Source organism: Puma concolor, chromosome D3, assembly GCF_028749965.1.
Source record: "Puma concolor isolate L17-30 chromosome D3, mPumCon1.1.hap2, whole genome shotgun sequence".
Classification (NCBI taxonomy): Eukaryota; Metazoa; Chordata; class Mammalia; order Carnivora; family Felidae; genus Puma; species Puma concolor.
Genome location: NC_141678.1, coordinates 32,969,286 through 32,995,931, shown reverse-complemented (window position 1 = coordinate 32,995,931; position 26,646 = coordinate 32,969,286). Strand labels below are relative to the sequence as shown.

At 45.7% G+C, this 26,646-nt stretch overlaps 1 protein-coding gene across 3 annotated transcripts in view; it reads left to right on the top strand.

Moving 5' to 3' along the window:
* GNAL (G protein subunit alpha L) overlaps nt 1-26,646 on the top strand; it is a 154,792-nt gene that overhangs the window by 29,466 nt on the left and 98,680 nt on the right. The window contains exons 1-5 of one of the 3 annotated variants that reach the window (XM_086682429.1): nt 15,544-15,652; nt 16,276-16,519; nt 16,782-16,854; nt 17,549-17,603; nt 17,707-17,826. In XM_086682429.1, the coding sequence (XP_086538555.1) occupies nt 16,378-16,519; nt 16,782-16,854; nt 17,549-17,603; nt 17,707-17,826 (390 nt within the window). In that variant the 5' untranslated portion in view covers nt 15,544-15,652; nt 16,276-16,377. Of the gene's footprint in view, nt 1-15,543; nt 15,684-16,275; nt 16,520-16,781; nt 16,855-17,548; nt 17,604-17,706; nt 17,827-26,646 lie in introns of those variants that run through there. The other 2 variants (XM_025931340.2, XM_086682428.1) reach the window with 2 other exon arrangements.

Here is a 26,646-nt window from a genome sequence, read left to right as displayed (position 1 = left end):
ATATCCAATGGAAAAAGGACAGTCTCTTTCACAAATGGTGCTGGGAGACCTGGACAGCAACATGCAGAAGATTGAAACTAGACCACTTTCTCACACCATTCACAAAAATAAACTCAAAATGGATGAAGGACCTGAATGTGAGACAAGAAACCATCAAAACCCTAGAGGAGAAAGCAGGAAAAAACCTCTCTGACCTCAGCCACGGCAATTTCTTACTTGATACATCCCCAAAGGCAAGGGAGTTAAAAGCAAAAATGAACAATTGGGACATCATGAAGATAAAAAGCTTCTGCGCAGCAAAGGAAACAATCAACAAAATTCAAAGGCAACCGACAAAACGGGAAAAGATATTTGCAAATGACATATCGGACAAAGGGCTGGTATCCAAAATCTATAAAGAACTCACCAAACTCCACACCCAAAAAACAAATAATCCAGTGAAGAAATGGGCAGAAAACATGAATAGACACTTCTCTAAAGAAGACATCCAGATGGCCAACAGGCACATGAGAAAATGGCTCAACGTCACTCCTTATCAGGGAAATACAAATCAAAACCACACTCAAATATCACCTCACGCCAGCCAGAGTGGCCAAAATGAACAAATCAGGAGACTATAGATGCTGGAGAGGATGTGGAGCAACGGGAACCCTCTGGCATTGTTGGTGGGAATGCAAACTGGTGCAGCCGCTCTGGGAAACAGCGTGGAGGTTCCTCAAATAATTGAAAATAGATCTACCCTATGACCCAGCAATAGCACTGCTAGGAATTTACCCAAGAGATACAGGAGTGCTGATGCATAGGGGCACTTGTACTCCAATGTTTATAGCAGCACTTTCAACAATAGCCAAATTATGGAAAGAGCCTAAATGTCCATCAACTGACGAGTGGATAAGGAAATTGTGGTTTATATACACAATGGAATACTACGTGGCAATGAGAAAGAATGAAATATGGCCTTTTGTAGCAAAAGGATGGAACTGGAGAGTATTATGCTAAGTGAAATAAGTCATACAGAGAAAGACAGATACCATATGTTTTCACTCTTATGTGGATCCTGAGAAACTTAACAGAAGACCATGGGGGAGGGGAAGGAAGAAAAAAAAAGTTAGAGAGGGAGGGAGCCAAACCGTAAGAGACTTTTAAAAACCGAGAATAAACTGAAGGTTGATGGGGGGTGGGGGGGTGATGGGCATTGAGGAGGGCACCTGTTGGGATGAGCACTGGGTGTTGTATGGAAACCAATTTGACAATAAATTTCATATTTAAAAAAAATTTGAAAAACATGTAGCTAAATATTGACGTGGTGACTATTAAATCAGTTTATTGTACATATCTTAAAGATCTTTGTAGAAGAAAAATAGCTTGCTTCTTTGTAATAATGACCCACAAATGCTTTTACACTGGGTATATTGTCTTCTAGCCAATTCTAAGGATCTTGAGCACTTTTTCATTTCCCTCTCCCCAAGCCCCCACGTTCTCGCAAGTTTCTCTGAATGTTTCTCCCTTCCGCTTCTCCTCGTAATGTGCGCTGTCTTCAGCACCCTGCCTGGGCCTCCAGTTCTCTGTTGATTGAGCCACCCCCTTGTCCCTTCACTCATCTTTTCCAGCTTGGGAACGATTCTTCCTTCTGAAAGCAAAGGCCATGTCAGATCACAGCCCGCTCAGAACCTGACAGTATGCCTGGGCTCCACTCAAACACAGTTGTACCGATCTTCCACTGGACAGGGACACCTAACCAAAATAGCCATGGAGACTGAAACCCAGATGGCTCTGCTTCCCAAACCACAGGCCTGGCACACGGACACATCAGCTCAGAGGAAGGGCTGTGTTTGGGTCAGGATCCTGGCAGAAAACAAATATCCCATTCAAACCAAGTTATTTCAGGGAGCTTGATGAAAATATTATTTATAAAAGTGTGCACAGGGTTAGGAAAACCCAAAAGGGATGGTGTCGTATCCCAGAGATGGCCAACAGCAGGGAGCCATTGCCAGCCCAGGCCTAAGGGGCAGGAGGCCACAGCAGTTATTGGAGCCAAGGAAAGGGCCTCTGGCCAGGAGCTGTGGCTTTCAGGGGAGGAGAAAGCCACAGCCGGACAACAGCCTGGCAGGGAGAGGACTAAGGCACACACTGTGACCCACCCCCCCCCTCCCCGCCTTTCCATCCCCTCTGCACCCATGGGAGCCGGGAACCTGGAGCCCACATAAGGCGGTGTGCAGAAACCAGCCTCCTGGGCACGAGAGGACAGGTCTGCAGAACCAGGAAAATGCCCAGCATAGAATCCTTTCTGATTCACATAAGGTAGTGGACTTGGGGGCTAACAGGCCTGCTGGTATCTCAGCACTTAAGGGATAAAGGGCTGACTTACATTCCTTATTTGAATTTTTGCAACTTCCCACAGACCCAGCTAGCCAACATTATCTCTTCCAGCTACCAGGCTGCAAACTTTGAGATCGGCACTCCCCAACCTGAACACAGCCTGTACCCCCACAAACTTTGCTAGTGATAGTCTCTCTATTTCCTCCAGGGCCCTTCTCCTGACAGGCTTTGGGCCGTGCCTGAGCACATCCCAGACCAAGGTGCCCCTGGCTCTTGGCCTCTGTGGCTTCACTGACGGTAACATGTATTGTCACATCTGCTCCTGGCGGGGAGCAGGGCGGGGGTGGGGAGTGTCAAGGGTGCGAGCGCTGGATTCCAGTCTTCCAGAGGAGCAGGAGGGTGTCTGGAAGGTCTGACCTCCCATGGGCAGAGCCCAGGTGGACAATGCCTCCAGCCTCCCTCCTCCCAGCCTCTAAGCGCTTTCCCCTTGGACCAGGGACCCAGTAGGGAATTCGAGACCACTCCTTCCAGGCCGCATGGGAAAATCGTATGGTGTGAACCGCACATGAAAGAGCTGTGGACCCGTTTGATGGCCGCAGGACAGCAAGTGATTTTTGAGGTCTCAACACCTGCACCTCTAAAGGAGCACTAATGACCACAGCGGCTGAGGATGGTCACATATGCTTAGCTGTCCCACATTAACACCATGTTCTTACCATACTCCATGCACTAGATGTACTACTAAACGACATATTGTGGGTGTGTAGGTTGTTGACTGAACAAGGCCACGCAGCCTGGAGAGGGCTCTAGACAAACCTAAATGCCCTAGGGGCATTTGATTTTTTAATGCGTTTTTGAGCCTTTTGTGGAGCACAGAATCCCTGTGGTACTGTTTTTGTGATTTCACTTTTTATTTAGAAGTAATTTGAAACTCAGAAAAGTTTCCAGTATAAGAAGAGTACAGAGAACTCTCGGATACCTGTCACCCAGATCCAGCACCTGCTAACATTGGCCACACATGCCTCATCACTTGCATTCTTTGTACGAATCTTTGGTATAGATCTAGATTCGTGATTCTTTTTTTCCTTAATCATTTCAGACTGACTTGTCAGCATCGTGGCCCTTTACCCTTGAAAGACTTGAGCGTTCACTTCCTAAGAACAGGGGTATTTTCTTACATAACCACGGTGCAGTTAGCAACTTCGGGGAGTTTAACATTGACACCATCAATATATTTTATTTGCAGCCCGTATTCTAGTTGTTATCAGTTGAGCCGACTATGTCCCGTATAGCCTTTCCCCTCCAGCACAGGATCCAGTCTAGTTTCCATCTCTCTTTAGTTACCCTTGACCTGGAACATTGCCACAGTCTTGCATTGCCTTTTACGACATTGCCATTTTTGAAGAATACATACCCACCCCCCACCTTCCTTTTGGTAAAATTTAGGTTTGGGGGCTCCTGGGTGGCTCAGTCCGTTGGGCGTCCGACTTCGGCTCAGGTCAGGATCTCGCGGTTTGTGGGTTCGAGCCCCGCGACGGGCTCTGTGCTGACAGCTCAGAGCTTAGAGCCTGCTTCGGATTCTGTGTCTCCCTCTCTCTCTGCCCCTCCCCAGCTCTCACTCTCTCTCTCACTCTCACACAAAAATAAATAAAAAACATTAAAAAAAAAATTAGGTTTGCCTGATGTTTCCTCCTGACTTAAGCTCAGGTTATGCCTCCCTGGCCAGAATACTTACCTAGATGACATCTGTCCTTCTCAGGATCTGCATCTGGAAGTGGATAACGTCCAGCCCCTCCTCCTGTGATGGTGTTCATTTTAATTACCCAAACTGTTGTCTAGTTTCTCCACTGAGTAGCTTTTTTTTTTTTTTTGTAACTGATAAGCAGTCTGTGGGGAGATCATGCAGAAATTCTGTTCCTCAAGAAAATGTTACCTGGGGAATGCCTGGCTGACTCAGTCGGTGGAGCGTGCGACTCCTGATCTCAAGCTTGTGAGTTTGAGCCCTCTGTTGGGTGTACAGATTACTTTAAGTAATCAATAGTCAGCTATGCTGACAGCTCAGAGCCTGGAGCCTGCTTCAGATTCTGTGTCTCTCTCTCTCTCTGCTCCTCCCCTGCTCATACTCTTCTCTCTTTCTCAAAAATAAATAAACATTAACATATTTTTAATTTTTTAATTTTTTTTAACATTTATTTGTTTTTGAGAAGGGAAAGGGGCACAGAGAGAGGGGAATAGAGTATCTGAAGCAAGCTCCAGGCTCTGAGCTGTCAGCACAGAGCCCGATGCAGGGCACGAATTCATGAACGGCAAGATCATGACCTGAGCCGAAGTTGGACGCTAAACCGACTGAGCCACCCAGGCACCCCTCAATCTAGTGGAACATTAAAAAAAAACTTTTTTAATGATGGAGTGCATGGGTGGCTCAGTCAGTTAAGCGCCCAACTTCAGCTCAGGTCATGATCTTGCCGTTCATGGGTTCGAGCCCCGTATGGGGCTCTGTGCTGACAGCTCAGAGCCTGGAGCTGCTTTAGATTTTCTCTCCCTCTCTCTCTGCCCCTCCCCCATTCTCTCTCTCTCTCTCTCTCTCTCTCCCTCTCTCTCCAAAATAAATAAACATTAAAAAAAATTTTTTTTAATGTTCCCCTTGATTGAGCCTCTGTCACTGGATCTTGCCTGACCCAGAGTTCACTGTGCTGGTTACAAGTGCTGACTCTCCCGTTCCAGGACTCCGTTCGCATTCTCTGGCTGCTAGCCAGCAAGAGCCCTCCTTTCTGCCCCATGTATTTATTTATCTATGTGTTATTGGCAAGAACACATAATATTCCTGTATTCTTCAGTGCTTTAGAACTCATTTGTGTGAGTAAATATGTGGGTGCTCATGTCATCCGGATTTGACCAGGTGAGAGCCCCTTCGATCTGGCTCTTGTGTTCTGATGACATGACCCCGATGGTTTTTAAGCACTTTCTTACCTTCTGGCATAACAATGTTCCAGGTATAGCTTGTAGCTTCCCTGGCCCCCATGCTGGTACCAGCCATTTCTCTGGAGAGCCCAAGTTGCTTGTGGTCATAAGATTAAAGACCCAGATCTGGACAGGAGATGTGCTCACTGCTGCTGGAGTGTCTTAACTTCTTGGCCTTTTCAGCAGACAACACTAAAAAATAAATGCACATACAGTGGACCCTCGAACCACACAAATTCGAACTGCACAAATCCACCAACATGGAGATTTTTTTTTTATACAGTACAGTACTGTAAATATATTTTCCCTTCCTTATGATTTTCTTAATAACATTTTTCTCTAGCTTACTTATTATAAGAATACAGTAGATAATATATTTAACATACAAAATATGTGTTTAATTATTTGTTTATGTTCTCAGTAAGGTTTCTGGTCAACAGTAGGCTATGAGCAGCTGAGTTTTTGAGGAGTCAAGTTATACATGGACTTTCAACTATGCAGGGGATCGGCACCCCAACCTTGCATTGTTCAAGGTCAATGATCTGTACGTATATATATATATATATATATACACAGGCATACAACTGAACACACATATGTGCCCATAACTATGAACATATACGTACATATTTGAAAATCATGATTTCCCAGCGGTCATTACAATCCCAACTCATTCTCACAGGCTTTTCTTTGCCTTTCCTCATTCTATATTTTTTTTAAGTTTATTTATTTATTTTGAGAGATAGAGAGAGGGAGGCCATGAGCAGGATGGAGGGTCAGAGAGAGAGAGACTCCCAAGCAGGCTCCACGTGGTCAGCACAGAGTCTGACGTGGGGCTCGATCTCATGAACCAAGAGATCGTGACCTGTGCTGAGATCAAGAGACGGACGCTTAACCGGCTGAGCGACCCAGGCGCCCCTCCTCATTCTGTATTTGTGCATTATTCTTCCCCTCTGAAAATCCTGGCTGTCTATAACCACATCAACACATTTCTGCACTTGCTCAATCCTACAATACATCTAAGATAGTTTGGGGCTTGTCTTCAGTCAGAGACTCCCTTTTGGAATGTCAGTCTTTCATTTATTTACAGTTTAAATCCACTGAGTGGTTCCTACTTAATGACAAATGTAAACAAACCATGTAATGGCAAATATAAATAAATACCAGACTCTATCTTCCTTGTTCTTTGCCAACAGCCCTGCAAGCTTTAGGAAGAGACATTGCAACTTTTCTGAGAAAGCCACAGGTTCCCACCTGTGGTAAAATGAGTTTATGTTCCATTTAATTTCATATACAACTTGACATTCTATTATAAGGAATACTGTTGCTTTAAACTCTGCAACTAAGCCAAATTCTAAAAGAAGCCAGTTGCTAAGGCAACTGGGCAAAGAGTTAATTAGTTCATCAGTCATTATATGCAGATTAATCTGCCTAACTGAGTTAGAAAGGAGGTGGACTTGTTTGATTTTTTTTCTTTTTGGAAATAGTAGAAGAAGAATGGTGTGATTTTTTTTTTTTTTTTTTTTTTTTTCAGTCTGTAAGGGCCACAGAGTTCCTTCTGGACAAGGCACAGGCTTTGCAATCAGACAGGTGCCCCACCCCTTTCAGGCCCTGGTGGGACCTTCAGACCAATAGCCCTTTCTGCAAAATGGGGATAATAATGTGCATCTTGGAGGCCGCTGTGAGGATTGGATGCGATGCTAGAAATAAAGCACCTTTCAGTGTCTTTTCAAAATTAAGATGAAGAGTGAGTAACAAAGGTTAGCATGCATTTCCCTGGGAAAGTAAATGATATTCTTTCTTCACTTTTATAATTGACCACACACCCTCTATGTATCCTTGCTGTAATCTCTACAGAATGCGGAGAACTTGATTGCATTTACTTGATTGCATGTCTTCCCCTCTCTACTAGACTAGTAAACTGCTTGAGATGGGGGGCCGTGTCTAATTAATCCTTATAATCTCAAGGCTATGCATATATAGACATTTAAAAACATACTTAATGGTGAAAGAATGAATGTAAATGTACCACTGAAGCATCCCTACAGCTTCCATCTGTCCTTCCAGCTCTACATTGCCACCTGCTGGTAAGAATCTATAATTGCAGTAAATGTTTCCAAAGAAATTGAAGTCCCTTAACCAGAATCAGAAAAGTCAAATCAAACATCCTGAAACCACAAAGGAGAAAGATTTCTCTATTCCACATTGGCATGATAAATATTCTACATGCTAGTTTTTCTTGTTTTTATTGTGTCAAAATACACATAACATAAAATTTACCCTCTTAACCATTTTTAAGTGTATGATTCTGTGGCATTAACTGCATTCATCCCATTGTTGGGCAGCCACTGCTTCCATCCATCCGCAGAATGTTTTCCTCTTCCCAAACAGAAATGTTCATTGCCCTTTAAGCAATGATTCCCCATTCCCTGCCCTCAGCCCCTGGCAACCACCATTATACTTTCTGTCTCCATGAATCGGACCAACTCTAGGTCCCTGACGTAAGTGGGATCATACAGTAAATGTCCTTTAGTGACTGTTTTTATTTTTTCACTTGGCATAATGTCTTCAAGGTTTACCCATGTTGCAGCACCCTTCAGAGTGTCCTTCCTTCCTTTTTTTTTTTTTTTTTTTTATTTGAGAAAGATCGTGCACACGAACAGGGGAGAGGAGCAGAGGGAGAGAGAGAAAATCTTAAGCAGGCTATACACTCAGCACAGAGCCCAGTGCAAGGCTCAATACCATGACCCTGGGATCATGACCTGAGCCAAAATCAAGAGTCAGACATTCAAAAGACCAAGCCACCCAGGGGTCCCCAGAATGTCCTTCCTCTTTGAAGCAGAATACTATTTTATCCTATGTGTAGACCACATTTTGTCTATCCATCCACCACTTGTGCTTTTTTTTTTTTTTCTGATTCCAACATGTTGCCTTTATGTCCCCAGCCAGGGCTAGTACTTTGCTCAGCTGAGTGTAGGTAGACCCTCAACCAATCTTTGTTGACTGTACTATATGCCATTGCTCGTGTGTCTGCCTAGTAGAAAAAATCAGGAGCTCATCGAGGACAACGTGTTGCTTCATGTAGAGGAGTTAAGTGGATATTGTTAAATTGTACTTGTTAAATTAATGTTGAATCATAATAATTACTACATTTATTGAGAGCTTGCTCCTTGCCAGCCACTATGATAAGATGAACCGATTCATAACATTCTTGCCGTAACTCTATGAGGTGAGTGCCATTGTTCTCACCCATTTATGGAGAAAGAAACAGAACCACACAGCAGAAAATGGATTTGAGACCAGCCATTCTTGCTCAGCAACCCATGCTCTTAACCTCTGAGCTACACAATGCAAGGGAGAGCTTTTATCTTAGGAAAATTACCATGCCAAGACTATGTATTTTCCTGGGGCTCATTGGGTTCACCCCACCTCGGAGACACGGTGCACCGTGCGTCCCTCTGCGTCCTCTGCTATACCTATTCCCTCCCCTTTGCTTTTACTTAAGCAGCTCTTCCTCACCTGTAGTGTGCTCCTACTCCCTACCCTGTCCAACCTGGGGCCCCTCCTCCTTGGTGAAGCTTTTGCCAATTCCATGAACCCTCCCACCCCTTTCAGCCCTGGGCTCATGCATGTTGTCACACATTGACCTCTGAATGATGGCAGTGTGCTAGTTTGATTTCCCCAGCTGCTCGAAAAGGTGAGAAAATGGCTTCAGTGTTACATCTCCACAGATGATGGCCTGTAGGAAGAGATAAACATGTGTTCAATGACATGAATCTATGTTGCGTAGATATAAAATTGGCTTCTCTTAATGGCCTTGCCTTATAGCATATTGTTACTGGATTTGCTTAAATTAGGAGGACAATTGTGAGGCAGGCAGGCATCGCTGAAGTCCAACCCTATGAATAGGCGTGCGAAAACCAGGATTCATGTCACCAAGCCTCCCGAAGCTCTGGCATCCCATAAGGGCACCTCACTGACACCAAGAGAACGTTTGTAAGCATTTAAAACGTGCATCACATTGTCTCTTTTTGCTCCCAATCAGGGGAAGAATGTGATGCACTTTACAAAAAACTAAATTGGGCGAGAACTCTTAATCACCGGGCGCATTCTTCTAACCCCAGAGATTGCATGAGATTGAATCTTTAAAAAAAGTGTTGGTGGATATAGTTAGCTGAGGACTAGAAAACTCATGGTATCTAGAACTAAATGCTAAAACTATTTTTATCATAAAATGTTCCTTAGATTTAAGCATTATTCAAGAAACTGACTCCTAACTATAGAGAACAAACTGATGGTTACTAGAAGGAGGTGGGGTGGGGGCGGGGAGATGGGTGAAACAGGTGACTGGGATTAAGGAGCACACTTGTTGGGATGAGCACACGGTGTGGTATGGAAGTGTTGCATCGCTATATTGTACACCTGAAACTAGTATAACTCTGTATGTGACCTAAGTGGAATTAAAAAACTTTCAAAAAAATGAAAAAGAATAAATGTAAAATTGATTCACATATGGTAGATTTGTTTGTTTGCAAGTTCTACATCTTACATCTGATGGTTGTTAATTAGTAAAGAAAGAAAGATCTTTAAAACTGTTCAGACTATCTTTGCAATTTTACATCAGTATCAAAATCTATCAATTAAGCAACCTGTGTCTGAAAATCTGCTGTAGTCCCATATTTTGTTAGGCCATCTAAGGTTGAAGATCAGGATAAAATAGCTAGGGATGCTAATCTTTACTGGTGGAAGGCTAATTTTCACTCCGTCCTTCTTGAGCCCCTTATTTGATTTCTGTTTGGGAAATGTGTACTAAATGCAACTTTAATGTGTGTGGTTTCTCTTGCAATATACGCGGAGGGTCCACAAGCTGCCCTTCTGATGTCTCTGCCTCATAACCTGACCCGCTTGGTAGCTTTCACAGATGTTTTGAACTGCAACACTGTAATAGTTTCACGGTGTTTGCAGATTGCCCATTCTGCTTTATGGAGTCTTTGTTGTTGTTTTCTTTAAGGTATTCAGTAGTCTCACTTCTATTTTTATACTGTAATTAAACTCCTGCCTGTCACACTGAGTTGTGTATTCCAATGAGGATATTTCAGTCCTAGGTTTTTGGACACAGGGCAGGGTGAAAGACAGTTAAAATACCTTTCCTACAGATTCGTTGCTGTTTTAGTTTTTAAAGCTGTCAGCTGAACAGACTGCATCACTACCCTTTATGCATGGCCCTTCCAAATGCTACTTAATATTACTTTGGCTGGAGGAGCAAGGGCGAAAAAAAGACAAATTATTTCAATGAATTCTCAAGTATTTGATTGCAGAGTATTATGTAAAGAAAGGGTAAACTGAATGTGTCCCTGCTTTTCCATAAAAAATGTACAACTTTTTAACCACAGTATTTTTAAGTGTATGGTAATTAGGTCATGCAGTGAGCTCTGTTCTAAGGGAAAATAATCTGCACGGGTTATTTGCACCAATGCGCTAAGAAAGAAAGGAGATAAAACAACAGCAAGCTGTCTACAGTGGCAAGGCTGTGTGCACACCATCCGCTCAGCCTGTGGCCATGCTGGCACCACCCCCTTCCCCCCACCCCACCCCCGCCCTGGGCTTAGCAAAACTAGCTGCAGCTTTTAGTTTCTTGGAACACTGCCCTTGCATGGAATTAGTAACTATGCACCTTTCCTAAACTGTTTTGTTCCTTTTCTTCTAAAACTTTTGATACATCTGTTCTAAAATTCTTACTGCAGCTTTAACGTTCAGGAGGTTGGAAAGCATAAAATGCCACCCCAAGACCAGTTACTACATTTTTAAAATAATCATCTAGGCTTGTCATAAACTGAAACCGTTTCCTTGAATGTTCCAGCCGGTTGTTAATTACACTTCTACCGGCACCTCCTTAAGGGGGAAGCAAATGGTGTCGGTCCTGCTGCCACGATCTTGAGTTCAGCTAACCAGAGAACAGGTGCAGTTTCTTTTTTGTTTTCATCACGTGCCAGGTTAAATCAGAGGGTCGGAGGCAAAACCAAATTTTAAAGTCACTATTCAAAAGTCACAAAACTAAGTGTAAAAGAAATTTAAATAATTAAACTTCCAAATGCACTCAGACTTGAGATACCCTGTCTTAAATATCAACAAGAGGGGCGCCTGGGTGGCGCAGTCGGTTAAGCGTCCGACTTCAGCCAGGTCACGATCTCACGGTCCGTGAGTTCGAGCCCCGCGTCAGGCTCTGGGCTGATGGCTCAGAGCCTGGAGCCTGTTTCCGATTCTGTGTCTCCCTCTCTCTCTGCCCCTCCCCCATTCATGCTCTGTCTCTCTCTGTGTCCCAAAAATAAATAAATGTTGAAAAAAAATTTAAAAAAAAAAAAAAAAAAAATATCAACAAGAGCGAGGAAAACACCACTTTGTTTGACCTTTGTCCTTCTGCCTCAAACTCTGTGCCTTCTCAGTTCTCCTTGGTGAGCCCAGGGCCTTTCCCAGCCTCGGAGGCAGGCGCAGGCGCTTCCCTGCCCCGCTGCCACCCCCTCCTCTCAGGGCAAGCAGCTGCAGGGCAGCCCTTAGTCTCTGCAGGTGGGTGTGCGTGCTTCTTGGTGAGGGCGATGCTGCTGCATAGCCGTTGCCTGGCAACAGATGCTCGCGCTGCCTGCCTCCAGGTTACCCTGGGTGCTCCCCAAAAGCTCCCCTTCTGCTGCTGCAACAAGCCAGCTGGGATTTGGGATTCTGATCCCATGGTTTAAAATACAAATGAGGATTCGCTTCCCAGACCAGACTAGAAAAAGGCCAGATGATTGGATTAAAAAAAAAACAAAAAAAGCGTCTTGAACTCCTACCAGACTAGGTAAAACTGGCTTTGTTGCATCACTGTATACGGACGTTGACTTTCTATTTCCGAATGTTTAGCAGTGGACTGTGGGCACACTGTACCTCGTACAGTGCAGATATCGCAGCCAGGACACAAAGGTTTATATCCCAGATACACCTCTTCCTCGCCCTTCTAAGCTTCTGGAAGTAATCTTGGCAATAGTTCCTTACTGCAAATGCTACACAAATTACTCCATGGGAAGGATTAGCACAGTGCCAGAAATCAGTGGACAACTAGTAGAAGCTATTTTACACGGATTATTATTATTTTTTATTACTATTATTATTATTATATTGATATATTAACTTCTTGGGTGTATTATGGCATATTTTTCATCATACCTGTTCACGTGAGTCTTTCTGAATTCCAAATATAAGAATTTATCGTTAACCCTGTTTAATGATAAACTCAGGCATATTAAAATGTTTAAGAGCTTATTTGAGCAAAACTTGATTCAAATCAGGCAACACCCCATCTAGCTGATGGAAAGTAGCTCCGAGGAGCAGTACAAAATGAAGACTTCCATATCCAGCCGGGAGCGGAAACAAGGCAATTACACTAGGTTAAAAAGTGGGTTGGTTATTGCAAGGTTCCTTGCCGTTAGGAGATGACAGGAGTGTATGAGGCAGATTATCTAACTAGTGCTGATCTGGCGGTTCCAGATTGACAGGTTTAAGATTTCATTTCTGGGAAAGTCAAAACTAATTGATTCTCAGTTTGGTGATGCGGGGCTTAGCATAAGGGACTCCATTTTGGACCTGTTGTCTTGTCTTGTAACAGCCCTAATTCTTAGATCTGAACAAGTGGAAACTTTTTGCTGTGTTTTTAGGGTCACCGAATTATCAGGCTGCCTTTAAAGTGTGGTTTGGGGGTTCTAACTTAATTCTCCCTTTATAAGTTTCCATGGGATTCGTTTTGAAACTTTTTCTTCCAACTAACAGTTTCTAAAAATCTTGGCATTACGAAAGTTGGCAAATCCTTATAAACATCCCACTACACTAAGCAATTTTTACTTACCTTTTCTCGCCTCCCGACTTCCCCAGTAGCCACAGTACATGCCAGGTTGCTGTTGCCACGTGTGAACAGTTGTGTTAACTCGAGGTGTGAGGCCTGGCAACAGTGATAAATAGTCCCCTTACACAACACGAGAACTTTCAACCTAGCTCAGAGTATAGTATGGCACTGGAGGTTTGCTTTTGTCGAAAAGAATAATTTCGACATGATACTAACCTGGACAAGTACTCTCTGAACTTAAAACCTGATCACAAAATTCCTTTCATGAGACCCCAGACTTTGAGCAGAGTTATCTCTGGCTTTCATGAATTCATTCATCCATTCCATGAAGGTTCCTGGGGCAGGCAGCTCCTGCAGGCTGAGCCCTGGACTGGATGCAGGTGCTGCATGTGTAAAGGACAGGCTCAGACCTGGCCCTTGTAGAGTCGCCCTTCTAGTGAACTGTGGGGAAAGCTACAAATAAACCATTACAATGCAAGGAGCTGGTGAGAGGATGCAGCACAGGGAAGGGGGCCTAACCTGCATGTGGAGGGAGTGGTGAGGCTGGAAGGATAATTAGGAGGTGGCCGAGTGAAGAAGGTATTCCAGGTATTCCAGAAAGAACCAGCAGGTGGACCCAGGGATAAGCTAGGGTGTTCAGGAAGTACAAGTAGTTGGAAGGAGAGGCAGGGCAGTGCTGGGAAGGGGAGAGACTTGAGAAAGCTGTGGCCACAGAGTTCACATCAACCCAGCCTTGAAGGATCATGGTCAAGCTCTCATAGGCGACGGGAACATGGCAGATCTGTATTGTCACTGCAGCAACATGGTACCAGCACTGGAGTGAGTGAGCAGGAGCCATTGCTGAAGTCCAGGTTAGATTCGTGATCTAAGACCATGGCAACGGAAGATAGGGTGGAAAAGACAGGACCGATATTTAGGAAACAGACTCTTTGGGACACAGTAACTACTCGGGTTTGCAAGAAGGAAAAGGAGTCAGGAATGGCTCCCATGTTCTGGTTTGGAAAATCAGGGGCCCTTATCACAGAGAGAGAGAACAGAGAGGAACAGGCGGGGGGTGTGGGGGTAGGCTTAGGGGAGGAGCTCAGCCCTTGGCAGGTAGAAGTGAGGATCCCTGTGAGGCATAGAAATGGAGGTGTGCTTGGGGACGGCGTTGGACAAGCGGGTGAGCCGGGATGGAGATGTGATGTGGGCATAGAGCTGTGTGCACAGACTGTTGAGGATACAGTCAGCCCTTCCAGGAATGTGTGCAAGGGGAGAAAGAGTGGTGGGGTCTCAGGCACCTCCACCAGGCAGAGGGTGGACAGGACATCAAAACCACAAGACAAGACAGTCTCAAGGAGGGTCAGTGCCAGCTCCCTGGAGAGGTCAAAGAAAGTAAAGACCTAAGTTCATGAATGAAGTTTAGTGCCTGGGAGGCCATTGAAGACCCTAATGAGAATATTTTCAATATTCTGAAATATGCTGAATATCTTCAGTAGGGAGGTGGGCCAAAGCCAGGCTGCCAGGAGCTGAGAGGTGTGAGCAGGAGGTAAAGAAAGTCAGGCCAGAGTCAGATGCCCTTCCTAACTCTAGGCTGCCATGTGCACGAGGGAAAATGGTGACACTAACAAGGAGCCTGAGACGTAAGGAGGTGCTGTTGGTTTTGAATAAGGCAGAGGTGAATACGTTTGTCCACTTGAGGTTACAAGCCAGCAGAAAAGGGGAGGCTGAGGAAAGAGAGGAGAGCCAGAGGAGAAGAGACAAGTGGACAAGTGAAGCCGGCTGTGCCCCTGGGTGCAGGCTGCAGAGGAGAGGGGGCAGCAGAGCAAGGAAAACACCCCACACCCACCCACCCCCGCTGTGGTGTTTGCTCTCTGTAAAGAAGATCAGGCCTTGGTGAGAAAGGGAGAAATGTAGTCTGGGAGGGAAGAAACTGGGGCATAGAAGACAGATGAACAAGGCCATGTAAAAGAATCTGTGTGCCGGCCTCACCGAGCCCTAACAGCGCTGCACAAGGAAGTGATCGGGGACCTGGACTTCTGGGTCGCCTCTTTTGCCATCTTTCCCTCAAATCCAAAAAGTCGACTGCAAGACTGCGGACGGACCGTCTCTGGGAACTCGAACTCAGCACAGCGAATGAGAGCACAGTCCGGTCTCCTGCCTTCATCAGTTCCACCGCTAAGATGCCAAGTTCAAGGCCATGAAGTCTCCTAGGGAAGTAGTAGAGCTGTTCAGAGAACTGCGAAGGAGAAACGGGGGCTGGAGATAAAGACAAGAGGCTAAGGGAGGCGGCAGCGTGGGTGCGCTGGAATAGTCTAGAAAATGAACGAACAAAGGCGGAGTGACTGGTGAGCCTCTTACAGATCCTCCTCCCTGATAGAATATGCATGATCCTGCGCGAGTCCTCGCCCGCCTGGGAGCAAGGAGGCGTCCGAGACATCGGCGGGGAGCGCACGCCCAGACCCATTCTCCCGGGCTCCGAGTGCGAGAGGGCCACGCGGGCGCGGTGCGGACCCCGCGCGGGTGAGCGTCCCGCGGGGCCGGGCTCCTAGAGGTCAGCTCCCGACCCCTCCAGCTCCGTTAGCGCCCCTGCCAGATCCTCGCCAGCAGGCCCAGCTCCCCTTCCCGGCCGGGCGGAGGCGCGGGGGTCGCTCGGAACCGGGAGGGGGCGCGCGTCCGACGGCGGAGGCAGCGCGGAGCGCGAGCCGGCCGCCTGGTGCCCACGATCGCCCTTCGGGGACCCGGCGACGAGTTCCGTCCCTCCGCGCCGCGGTCGGCCAGCAGCCCGCGGGGCCCGGGCATCTTCACGGTCCCGTTGGGCGCTTCCCCGCCGCGCAGGCGGGGGCGGGGCTGAGCGGGGCTCAGCTCGGCGGGCGGCGCGGGCGCGGAGACGCGGGGCGAGCGGAGGGCGCTGCGCCATCCCGGCTGGCTCCGGCAGAGCTCGGCGCTCTCGGCCCCCGTCTCCTTTCATGCCATGCTGTTTGTCCAACAGAAAATACTAAGCCTTTACCTTTAAAAAGTATTCATTTGGCTCCGCGAGTCCTCGCATCCTTTTGAGTTAGGAGTTTGCGGTGGGCAGAGGGAGGGAGACGGAACACTTGTTCTGATCGAAAAACACCGAGAGACCAGAGCATCTCTTTCAGCAGCGAGGAGAAGAAGCCGTCGCAGGAGCTACACACATCTACAACTCTCTATTGCTTTTTGTGCAAATTCCTAACTCTGCCCGAGGTCCATCCAAGGGGGCAGGCATGGGGTGTTTGGGCAACAGCAAGACCGCAGAAGACCAGGGCGTCGATGAAAAAGAACGACGCGAGGCCAACAAGAAGATCGAGAAGCAGCTGCAGAAGGAGCGTCTGGCTTACAAAGCGACTCACCGCCTGCTGCTACTGGGTAAGGGCGGTGGGCGCTTGGCGGCCCCGGCCCGAGCGGAGCGCACAGCCCAGAGCGCAGCGAGCCAGCGCGGGGGCCGGGCGGGCAGGGCCGGGAGGGGGCCGCGCGCACCGCCGGCGACCGGGGACCCGCTCCTCCAGCCAGGAGCTGGCGCGTGCTGGAAAATACCCACGCTGGGTAGGGTAATTGCTGTCTGCGTTGTCGGCAGCGATGGCAACGGTGTTGGGCTACCGATCACAGCAATCTTTTTGTTTGTTTGCAGGCGCTGGTGAGTCGGGGAAAAGCACTATCGTCAAACAAATGAGGATCCTGCATGTCAATGGATTTAATCCTGAGTAAGGAACGATCGACCAGTTTTGCTTTTGCCTCCAAACTGCATGCGAACTTTTTCACTTCTCTCTAGTTTCCCCCAAAGTGCTTTCTTTAAACAGTTAATTTGATCACCGAGCAGACTTTTGAGAGGGAGGAAAAAAGAAGCCTGTTGTTGAATTTGTAATATTTAGCCTAATCCTTTTGGTGGTGTCTAGTTCAAAAAATAAAATAACTTGCTTAACAAAATATGACTTATTAGATGTTCTTGAGGTATTTGTCTGTGTTATTAGTTTTGCTCTGAGTACACTTAACCAATATGTCACTAAATATTTTTCTCTATATCCTTTGCTTCTATTTCAATTCCTAACTATCAACATATAATAATTCACATGAAATGTATTTACAAGTGTAGCTGTATAGCTTTTATATGCAGTATTCATAACCACTTTGCTAGGCTATGTGTAGCCTGCGTAGTTGTATACAGCTATATATGGTCTGTAACGCATGCATTCAAGTTTGCTTAGAGTACAGATTAGAAAAAAAGCATGTTTTCCTTTACCAGTTAAAAACTTTGCACCTTTTGTCTTGGGGGTTGACATTGACCCCCAGGAAAACCAGTCTAGCCCCATGCTGCAGCTGGAAGTTTAAAACCCCACATCAACTGATTCAAGTGAGTGCTAAAAGTGAACTAAGTTAATAACAATTCTCTTCATATAGGGAAAAGAAACAGAAAATCCTGGACATCCGGAAAAATGTTAAAGACGCTATTGTGGTAAGGGCTTTTTAAAAAATGTTTGTTTGGTATATTTTAGTTGTCATACACGGAGCCTCAATGTTCTATTTATCCATATACTTTTTTCTTCATTCCATTTTAGACAATTGTTTCTGCTATGAGTACTATCATACCTCCAGTTCCACTGGCCAACCCAGAAAACCAGTTTCGATCAGACTATATCAAGAGTATAGCTCCTATCACTGACTTTGAATATTCCCAGGTAAGTAAATCCTTCTTGAAATATTTTAAATGGTTCAAGAGAGACCCATTTTCAATGAGATTGCTTGAGAATCAATGCTAACATTATTTTATTCTTGACATTCTTTAAAATCTAGCTCTCTGCCTAGAGAAATGCTTTCCTTTATAACAAAGTATTAACATTTGTTAAAAATATTAAAGACGATAGGGTTGTAAGAAACGCTCTTATGAATGTATTCGTGAGGTCGGTAATCAGGAAAGTAGCATACCTTTAGGAAAATATTGATAGTACTTTTTCCTATATGTATTTCTAAATTAATAACTCAGCAGTTTCCCAGATAACCAAAGAATAGAATTTACGTAAGCAGAGAGAAATACTTATGGTAAGTGATCGCTTCCATGGGAATAGTAGAACAGAATTCAGGTCACTCTTACAATGCGCATCCTGTAGCTCAAATGAGAAGAGAATGCATGCTGTAAATAACACGGATCCCTTCTGAGTGTTTATTCTATGATGGAAAAAGGTAGTTTGCTTCACATCTGCAGTATTTACGGGCACTTTCCTAACCAGTGGGATGGCAGTATGGCTCATGTGAAAGGGTGAAATAAATTGTAATTTTCTTTTCTTTGGTGTATATGCATATTTTCAAAATATTGTTATGTGGTAATTGGATTAAGCATGTGTCAAAGGAAAATATATTTGTTAGATTTCTCAGAAACTCATCTTTCTTATAGCTGTGCCAAAAGAACATATTTGTGCGTGCACCTGTGTGTGTGTACGTGCGTGAGTGTGTGTGTATGTGTGTACGTTCCCAACAGTAACAGAATTTCAAAGTTTTCATCACCCGGTGTAGGGCTCTTGAGGCATTTTTCTTTCTCCGAGTCCTCTCTTCGAAGGGAAGGTGATGCAAAAAGCAGTGTGTACAGCAGACAGTGTGTCAAATGCTCTGACCGAAGTCTGGGCCCGTGTGCACCTTCTAGCCCCTACCCTGTCTCTTCATCGGGAGCATCGTGTCCTATAGGCTTTGCAGCAAGATGGCAGATAAGGATTACCCTTTTTTAAACCTTTTGTTTGCATCCTTTCATTTGATTTTTGCTTCTGATAAGCATTCCAGTGTAACCAGTCAGAGCTCTAGAATTTCTAAAAGGGAGGGTTAGAAGTGGCAAACTGGCTAGAAAAGGGGGCTAGGGTGTCTGGCACAGCAGGAACACTTTTTTACTGAACTGTGTCTTTTTTATTTTTTTAATTATTTTTAACGTGTATTTATTTTTTTTTTAATTTTTTTTAACGTTTATTTATTTTTTGGGGACAGAGAGAGACAGAGCATGAACGGGGGAGGGGCAGAGAGAGAGGGAGACACAGAATCAGAAACAGGGTCCAGGCTCTGAGCCATCAGCCCAGAGCCCGACGCGGGGCTTGAACTCACGGACCGCGAGATCGTGACCTGGCTGAAGTCGGACGCTTAACCGACTGCGCCACCCAGGCGCCCCAACGTGTATTTATTTTTGAGAGAGAGAGAGAGAGAGAGAGAGAGAGACAGAGCATGAGTGGAGAAGGGGCAGAGAGAGAGAAGGAGACACAGAATCCGAAGCAGGCTCCAGGCTCTGAGCTGTCGGCACAGAGCCCGATGCGGGGCTCGAACTCACGGACCGCGAGATCATGACCTGAGCCGAAGTGGGACATTTAACCGACTGAGCCACCCAGGTGCTCCCTGAGCTGTGTCTTTAACTGGATGGCTTAGAGGGGGTAAAGGAGATGATGAGGGAGGAGCGTAAGGGGTAGGACCAAAGCAGTGATTCAGCCAGCTAGAGCTATAGGGTGTCCCCTAGTACTCTGCGACACTGTATGTATCGAAGAGGGCCCCCAAAACTACAAGGTCCTAGATCAAATCACAGATGGTGTTCCCATGCAACTTCAGATTTATACATTCATAGACATATACTTGAATTCTCAAGTCTGTCTGGGCAGGTTTGCTTGAAAGTAAGAAACATAAAATATCTCCTATATCATTCTGACTTAGGAAAAAAAGTGATTCTTATCATGTAATGAGGAATTAGAATTAAGGTGTGTTAGTCACATGTTTTTCTTCTTCACATGATAGGCTCACACCTGATAAGGGATTTCATATTCAATGCCAAGTTCAGAAACAGTAACTCCTGAGGGGATTACTAAGGAATCCAAAGCACCTAACCTGTGAAAGTGTTTTTGAGCTCTATCGTGAATATTTTTAATAAAAAGAGAAAACTGAAGGACCCATTTCCTTTGAAAACATGTATTTTCACATAGGTGTATTAAGGCTACTTAAAAATAAGTATCAGAAACCATAATTCATTACAAATAAAATAAAAGAGAATTAGGACCCAACAGTTCTGGGTTGACTGGGATGAATGCAATTATGCTCTTTCAGAGATAATCCTTTTTTTCTCTTTCGGTAGGTTTTAAACCTGACATTCTTTTGTCTTATGTGCCTATGGTGTGTCAAATGTGATTACGATTCTAATAGTCTACATTTATATAAAGAAGGAAATTAATACCTAAACATACAACGTTCCTTCTGAAGATTCCATTTTTATTTTAATGTCCACACATTTTTCAGTAACATGTATTCTATCATGCTCTGAAATAGTCATCACTTATATTACTAACTTGAATAGTTCTTGGATTCACATTTTGATGATCCTCACTGAGAAAGATAGTAAGATATTGGAGAAAATTAACTTTTATTTAAAGAAAATATATATTATTGTATAGGCCATAAAAGTAGAGCTAAATCAAGTATCTTAATAGTAAATACAGCACAAATTCATTAAATCTAGGACTTTTTGAGATTGGATCCTTGAGAAAGTCTTTCGGTGTCACAAGTGAGGTCATAGGCTCATTTTCTTGTAGATAGAAAAGGATTTTATCATAAAGAGTTAATTTCAGGGTTCTTTAAGAAGGAAAAATCAGAATATACATTTAAAATTATATGAGATTGCCCATTATCGTGAAAAGTTTAGCCTTATCTTGAGGTGTCTTAAGGATTTTCTCTAAGAATATTACACTTAAGTTTACCTTTTGGCTTTTTGCTGTTCATATTGCCTTCCATTTGGATGGCAGCTGAATTACTTGAAACCTAAGTTTTAATAGAGAATGCCGAGGTGGACAGGGGATCGCATTTCTCCAGCTAACAGTTGTTCTGGAGAGGTGGGGGGTAAGGGAGAATGTTCAGGGCCAGACCTCCCAGATCTGTACTGATCTGAAGGGCCTTTGGAGAGGAGTTACATGCTCTGGTTGTGATTTATCAGGACCACTCTGGCTGTAGGTGGAGAATGAATAGTAGGAAGCCAAGACTGCAGAGGGGCAACTTCAGGAAGCTATTGAAGCAATTCAGATGGGAGATAACGGAGCAGCCTGGTGTGGGATGGTATTCACTGATAGGTGCCTAGTTAGTTCTTTTCTCATGCATACATCCAAAACTTGTCTTTCTGTGGACTGGGGTCCGTCCAGGAACCCCTGCGCTAGCTAGGACCATGCCTTTGCCTCCAGCTCATCTACACATGAGGTGATTGAAAATTGTTTCAGCTGATGACTGTGACACATTCCCCCTTCACCTCCCAAAAAACTCTTAGCACAATACCAGACCTAAATCAATTAATTAAATTGAATTAGTAATTTGTGTGGTTCCTTTCTTCTTAAAATGTGGGGATTTTATTAGCTCTTTTAAAATTGTGGCTTGCTAGGTTTTTTTTTTCTAAGGGGAAGCTGATAAATAAGGTTCAAGGAGAAATGTGAAAGCAGTCTGATGTGTTGATGTGTCATTACCAGCTGCTATTTCCTAAGTGACCGTTTTATCGGAATTATAGGTCAGCATAAGCCCGGAGAGAAGGAACTATTCTGTCCTCCCCTTCCAGGTAAAAGTACACCAGGAATTTGGTTGAAGAATAGGCTGGCTCCCTGCAGAGCAGAGGGGTAGGGCCCGGGGAGCTGCCCACCTTGGGTCTTAGATCCACCACTCTCAAAAGACGTGACCCCTGGCAAGTGGCCTGCCCCTCAGTGAGAACAGATGTGGGAGCCAGGCTTCCTGGAGCGGCTGTTAGGAGGGTGCACGGAAGGGCTGAGAAGCATCCGGTGCTGAGGCACCCTTAGCTACTCCTGACTGTGCGCTTGTCCTGTGTCCTGTGGGGAATGCGTGCAGAATTCTAGGACTCACATCACCCAGGTTAGTGGGCTAGTGTTTTTCTAACCAACTGAACTCTTTGATCCCACCACCCAAAAAGTCTTTAAAGCCCACAATATATGTCAGGTAGGAGTAAATTTTCCGTCTGGAGCCCCAGCTGCAGTACCCCCCTAGGTCCCCAGCATTTGCCCTCGAACCTCATCAGGGCCCTCTGAGCCCCCCAGCACTGTCAGAAAATGACAGGCCAGTTGTGTTAGCTCCCAGGGAACAGGCTCCTCCCCTGGCTGTCCTCCTGTCCTCTCCCCCAACAACTCACACCACACAGCTGGGTACACGGAAAACAACTCCTGAGTGCCTGTTAGAATATAACACAATCCTTTGTCCACTCCACTAGGGAGCTGTGGGTGTCACAAGTCAGGAGACTGACCACCTGGGCCATCATGCTGCGTTACGGAAAGGAAGGTTCCCCTCCATACAACGAAACAGTGAACCCTCGCTTTCACTCAAGATGACATTTCGATCCACGTCCCAGGCACCCACCCTGTTCTTTGCCTTTTGAAGGAGTGAGGTTTACTTTGTGTTGTAAAAGAGAAGGGTAACATGAGGAAGTGTAAGCAGTGGGAACTACCAGTATGTGTTCCACAGTAAACCAGAAACTCTTAGAAATCTGTATATATGGCATCCAAGAGAAAAATCCTCTTGGATAATTTCAGATGTGATTAATAAACAGGGATTACTGCACGGGGGCGCCTTGGGCGCACCCTTCCCAGATCTCAGCCGCCCCTGGTGCGGGGAGCTGCAGGGTGGGGAGCTGACTGCCCTGAACGGGAGCCCAAGGGGAGAATGGCCTCGCGGGGCTCGGGCTGCGTCTGTGCTTTCAAGGGCCAAGGCAGGGCCTAGAAAGAGCATCCTCCTGGGCTAGGAAGTGGACAAGGTGCTCCAGAGACTCCTGTCCAGGATCTCGGAGTCTGTGGACTGGACAGTGTCCTGATCTTGAGGGAAAATACTGGGGCCAGACCACCTGGGTGAGCAAATCACTTTGTTGCTGTCTGCCTTTTCTCAACTGTGAAACAGAGGTGATCACAGTACCTACTGCATGAGGTCATTATGAGGACTGAAGCAGTGATCCGGCATTGATTTGGTGCCAGCCCTCCTCACCGCAGTCCTGCCCTGGTGGCCTCCGATGAACGCTCAGCTGCCTGCACACTGTCAAGTCCTCTCTGGGTGCAGGGGGGGAGACAACTGAACCTTCTCACTATTCCCCCACCAGCCAGCTGCACCCTGCAGCCCTGTTTTGAGCCAGCACCTATAAACCGTGTCCTCTGTCCACGCCAAGTGCTGATGTCCCCAACACCTCACAACATACCTGGGAGGAGGTGTCTCTAATTATCCCCAAAGAGCTGTCAAGCCATCCACTGGCCCTGACTGCTCAGGAACCCTGGCCTGAGTGTCTCCTCACAGCACAGACGCCCCGGGGGCAGGGGGAGCTCCTCCAGGCACTGTCCCACCTGGCCTCTGTCACCCACAGCCTCCCGCGTCTCAGCCGTGTTCCTCCTACTCCATCTTACCTCCAGTCAGATTTTCTTGAAGTGACTTCCGGCTTCCTCCTTTACCACCATCTCTGCCCCTCTTGGTCCTCCCCTTCCGTTCTGTGCCTTGCCTAGCGACAGGTTCTCTGAGGCCACCTGTAACTGCCCTAGATTTGCCAGATGTCTGTCACATTTTTCACCTTCCTCCCTGGGGCTACAGTGTCTGCTTGGTTTTGCCACACGTTCCAGCAAGCTTCTGGCTAATTCTTGTAACCCGGTACTCACCCCAACACACCCTTTCTAATAATAGAGAGATGAGCTGTATCCTGAAGCACCCCCTCCCTCCGCAAGGGAAGTTAATACTGAAATACATCACATTTCAAGAATAGGTTCCTCCTCAGGAAAGTTTTCAGCATTAGACTTTTGCTAAATAAAATATTTTAAATGTCCCAGGATGTGTTTCTCTAGTTTAAAAAAAAAAAAAAATCCTAGAAAGATTATTTCTTTAAGTAAAGAATAACCATTCTTTCTCTCATTTGCACCCCTGGATTTTTTTTTCCTTTTCTGAAGTTTGCTGGAAGTGGTGAGTGCCTATGTCTCAGAGCAAGGCTGCCATATTGATTTTACAGGGCGTTATCAAAGTCCTACTTTAAAAACCGTGGTGTGTGTTGAAAACGGACTGTTGGTGAGGCCTTAGAGACCATCTAGTCTGAGAGTCCAGTTGAGGAAACGGCAGGAAACGAGGGAAAGAACTTGCCAGGGAAGCAGGGAGTTTCATGATTTCCCACTGCGCGTGGAGTACCCTGGCTGTTGGCAAAGATGGAACATGGCTTCCCTTTCTCTCCGGAGAGAGGCCTTCATAACAGAGTGGTCTGAAGAGCAGTCTTCAGTGGGACAGCATTGATGACCCCCAAGGCTTTTTCTGCCAAAACTGAGTGTGAAGGTGCTGCTGAGGGGGAAAGGTGGATGTGCAAGAGGTTACCTTAGCTCCTCTTGCTTCTTCAGTGTTTAGTCAACACACTTAAGTGTCTGTGGATACCAGGATGAATAAGGAGCGCTACTTTTCCTCTAGACGCTTTTATCCTCTAGAGGGAATACAGACTTATGACCAAAGTGGATGTTGTTGTACAGTGCTACACTAGAGATCTTTATGGGGAGCTATTGGGAGTGTGTGGGGGGGCCCCACCTGACCAGCTTCATGCTGAGCTGAGGCCAGGGGATTTGGGCCTCCTCCTCAAGGTTCTGGAAAACCATTCACTGATTCTAGTCAGGGAGTGACAAAATGTAAGTTGTCTTTGGAAAGACTACTCCCGAATCCATTAAGAGGCCACTCCTGCATGTCTGCCTTTGCAAGGCTCTCTGAGGGTCCGTCTGCCATTGGGCAGAAGGCACTCCCCCATCAGAAACCTGCTTCCAAGCCTCACTTTGCTTGTGTCAAAATGCTAAGGACAAATGGAACCCCCATACTTCATTTCGCACAGCTGGTATAAAATGAAAGGAATTGCTATTATTTTAATGAAGTCTTTTGGTTAGATCCATCGACAAGACTAGCGCTTCAGTGAGGATGCTTTTTTAAAATTCCACTTTTGGGGGGCACCTGGGTGGCACAGTCGGTTAAGCGTCTGACTTCAGCCAGGTCACGATCTCGCGGTCTGTGAGTTCGAGCCCCGCGTCAGGCTCTGGGCTGATGGCTCAGAGCCTGGAGCCTGTTTCCGATTCTGAGTCTCCCTCTCTCTCTGCCCCTCCCCCGTTCATGCTCTGTCTCTCTCTGTCCCAAAAATAAATAAATGTTGAAAAAAAAAAAAAACTAAAAAAAAAAAATAAAATTCCACTTTTGGTGCGCCTGGGTGCCTCAGTCGGTTGAGCGTCCGGCTTCGGCTCAGGTCATGATCTCACAGTTTGTGGGTTCGAGCCCCACATCGGGCTCTGTGCTGACAGCTTGGAGCCTGGAGCCTGCTTCGAATTCTGTGTCTCCCTCTCTCTCTGCTCCTCCCCAACTCATGCTCTGCCTCTCTCTCTCTCTCTCTCTCTCTCTCTCTCCTTCAAAAATAAGTAAAAACATTAAAAATAAAAAAATAAAAATAAAACAAAATTCCATTTTTTTCTTTGAAACCCGTATCATAAGGGGCATTCCTAACAAGTAACTTTTTATTTTGCAACACTTTTATTTTTTTTAATTTTTTTTTTAACGTTTATTTATTTTTGAGACAGAGAGAGACACAGCATGAACGGGGGAGGGGCAGAGAGAGAGGGAGGCACAGAATCGGAAGCAGGCTCCAGGCTCTGAGCCATCAGCCCAGAGCCCGACGCTGGGCTCGAACTCGCGGACCGCGAGATCGTGACCTGAGCTGAAGTCGGACGCTCAACCGACTGAGCCACCCAGGCGCCCCTGCAACACTTTTAATCTTACCCCCAACATGCAAAAGTAGTACAAAGAACTTCCAGGCACTCATCACACAGATTCACCAATAGCTAGTTGGCCGTATTTGCTTCCCCCTTCTGTCTACACTAACACACATTTTTTCATGAACCATTTGAGAGTTGGTTGCAGGCACTGTGTTCCTTTACCTCTAAATACTCCAGTGTGTATTGTGATGAACAAGGACAGACACTTTGATAAGCACAGTATGGTTATCAAAATTAGGAGATTTAACATTGATTTGGTCTTGTTTTGTAACCTACAAATGTTATTCAGTGTTCACCACTTGTCCAGATAATAACATATAGTGAATAATATAGTGAAATTACAGTCGTCGTCTTCATCGTTGTCACCATCATCATCGTCATCATCATCGTGAGAACTCTGGTCAATAGTCCAATCCAGGATCAAGCACTACCTTTCATTTCCATTTTTCCTTTATTCTGCATCAGTTCCTCAGCCTTCCTTTCTGTCCTGACCTTGACGAGACATTAATTTTGTGGAGTGCCCTCACCGTGGCTCATCTGATGTGTCGTGAGCAGATGCAATTAACGCTTTGGCAGCAAAAGCCCAGAAGTGACCTCGTAGCCTTCCTAGTGCATCACGGATGTTACCGCTGAAGCTCTTAGTGAAGGTGGGGTCTGCTGCCCTTTTCCTCTTTGTAATTCCTACGTCTGTTCTAGGGATGTTCTTTTTGAGGCCATATCACTACCCTGTTCTTATCAAAACATTCA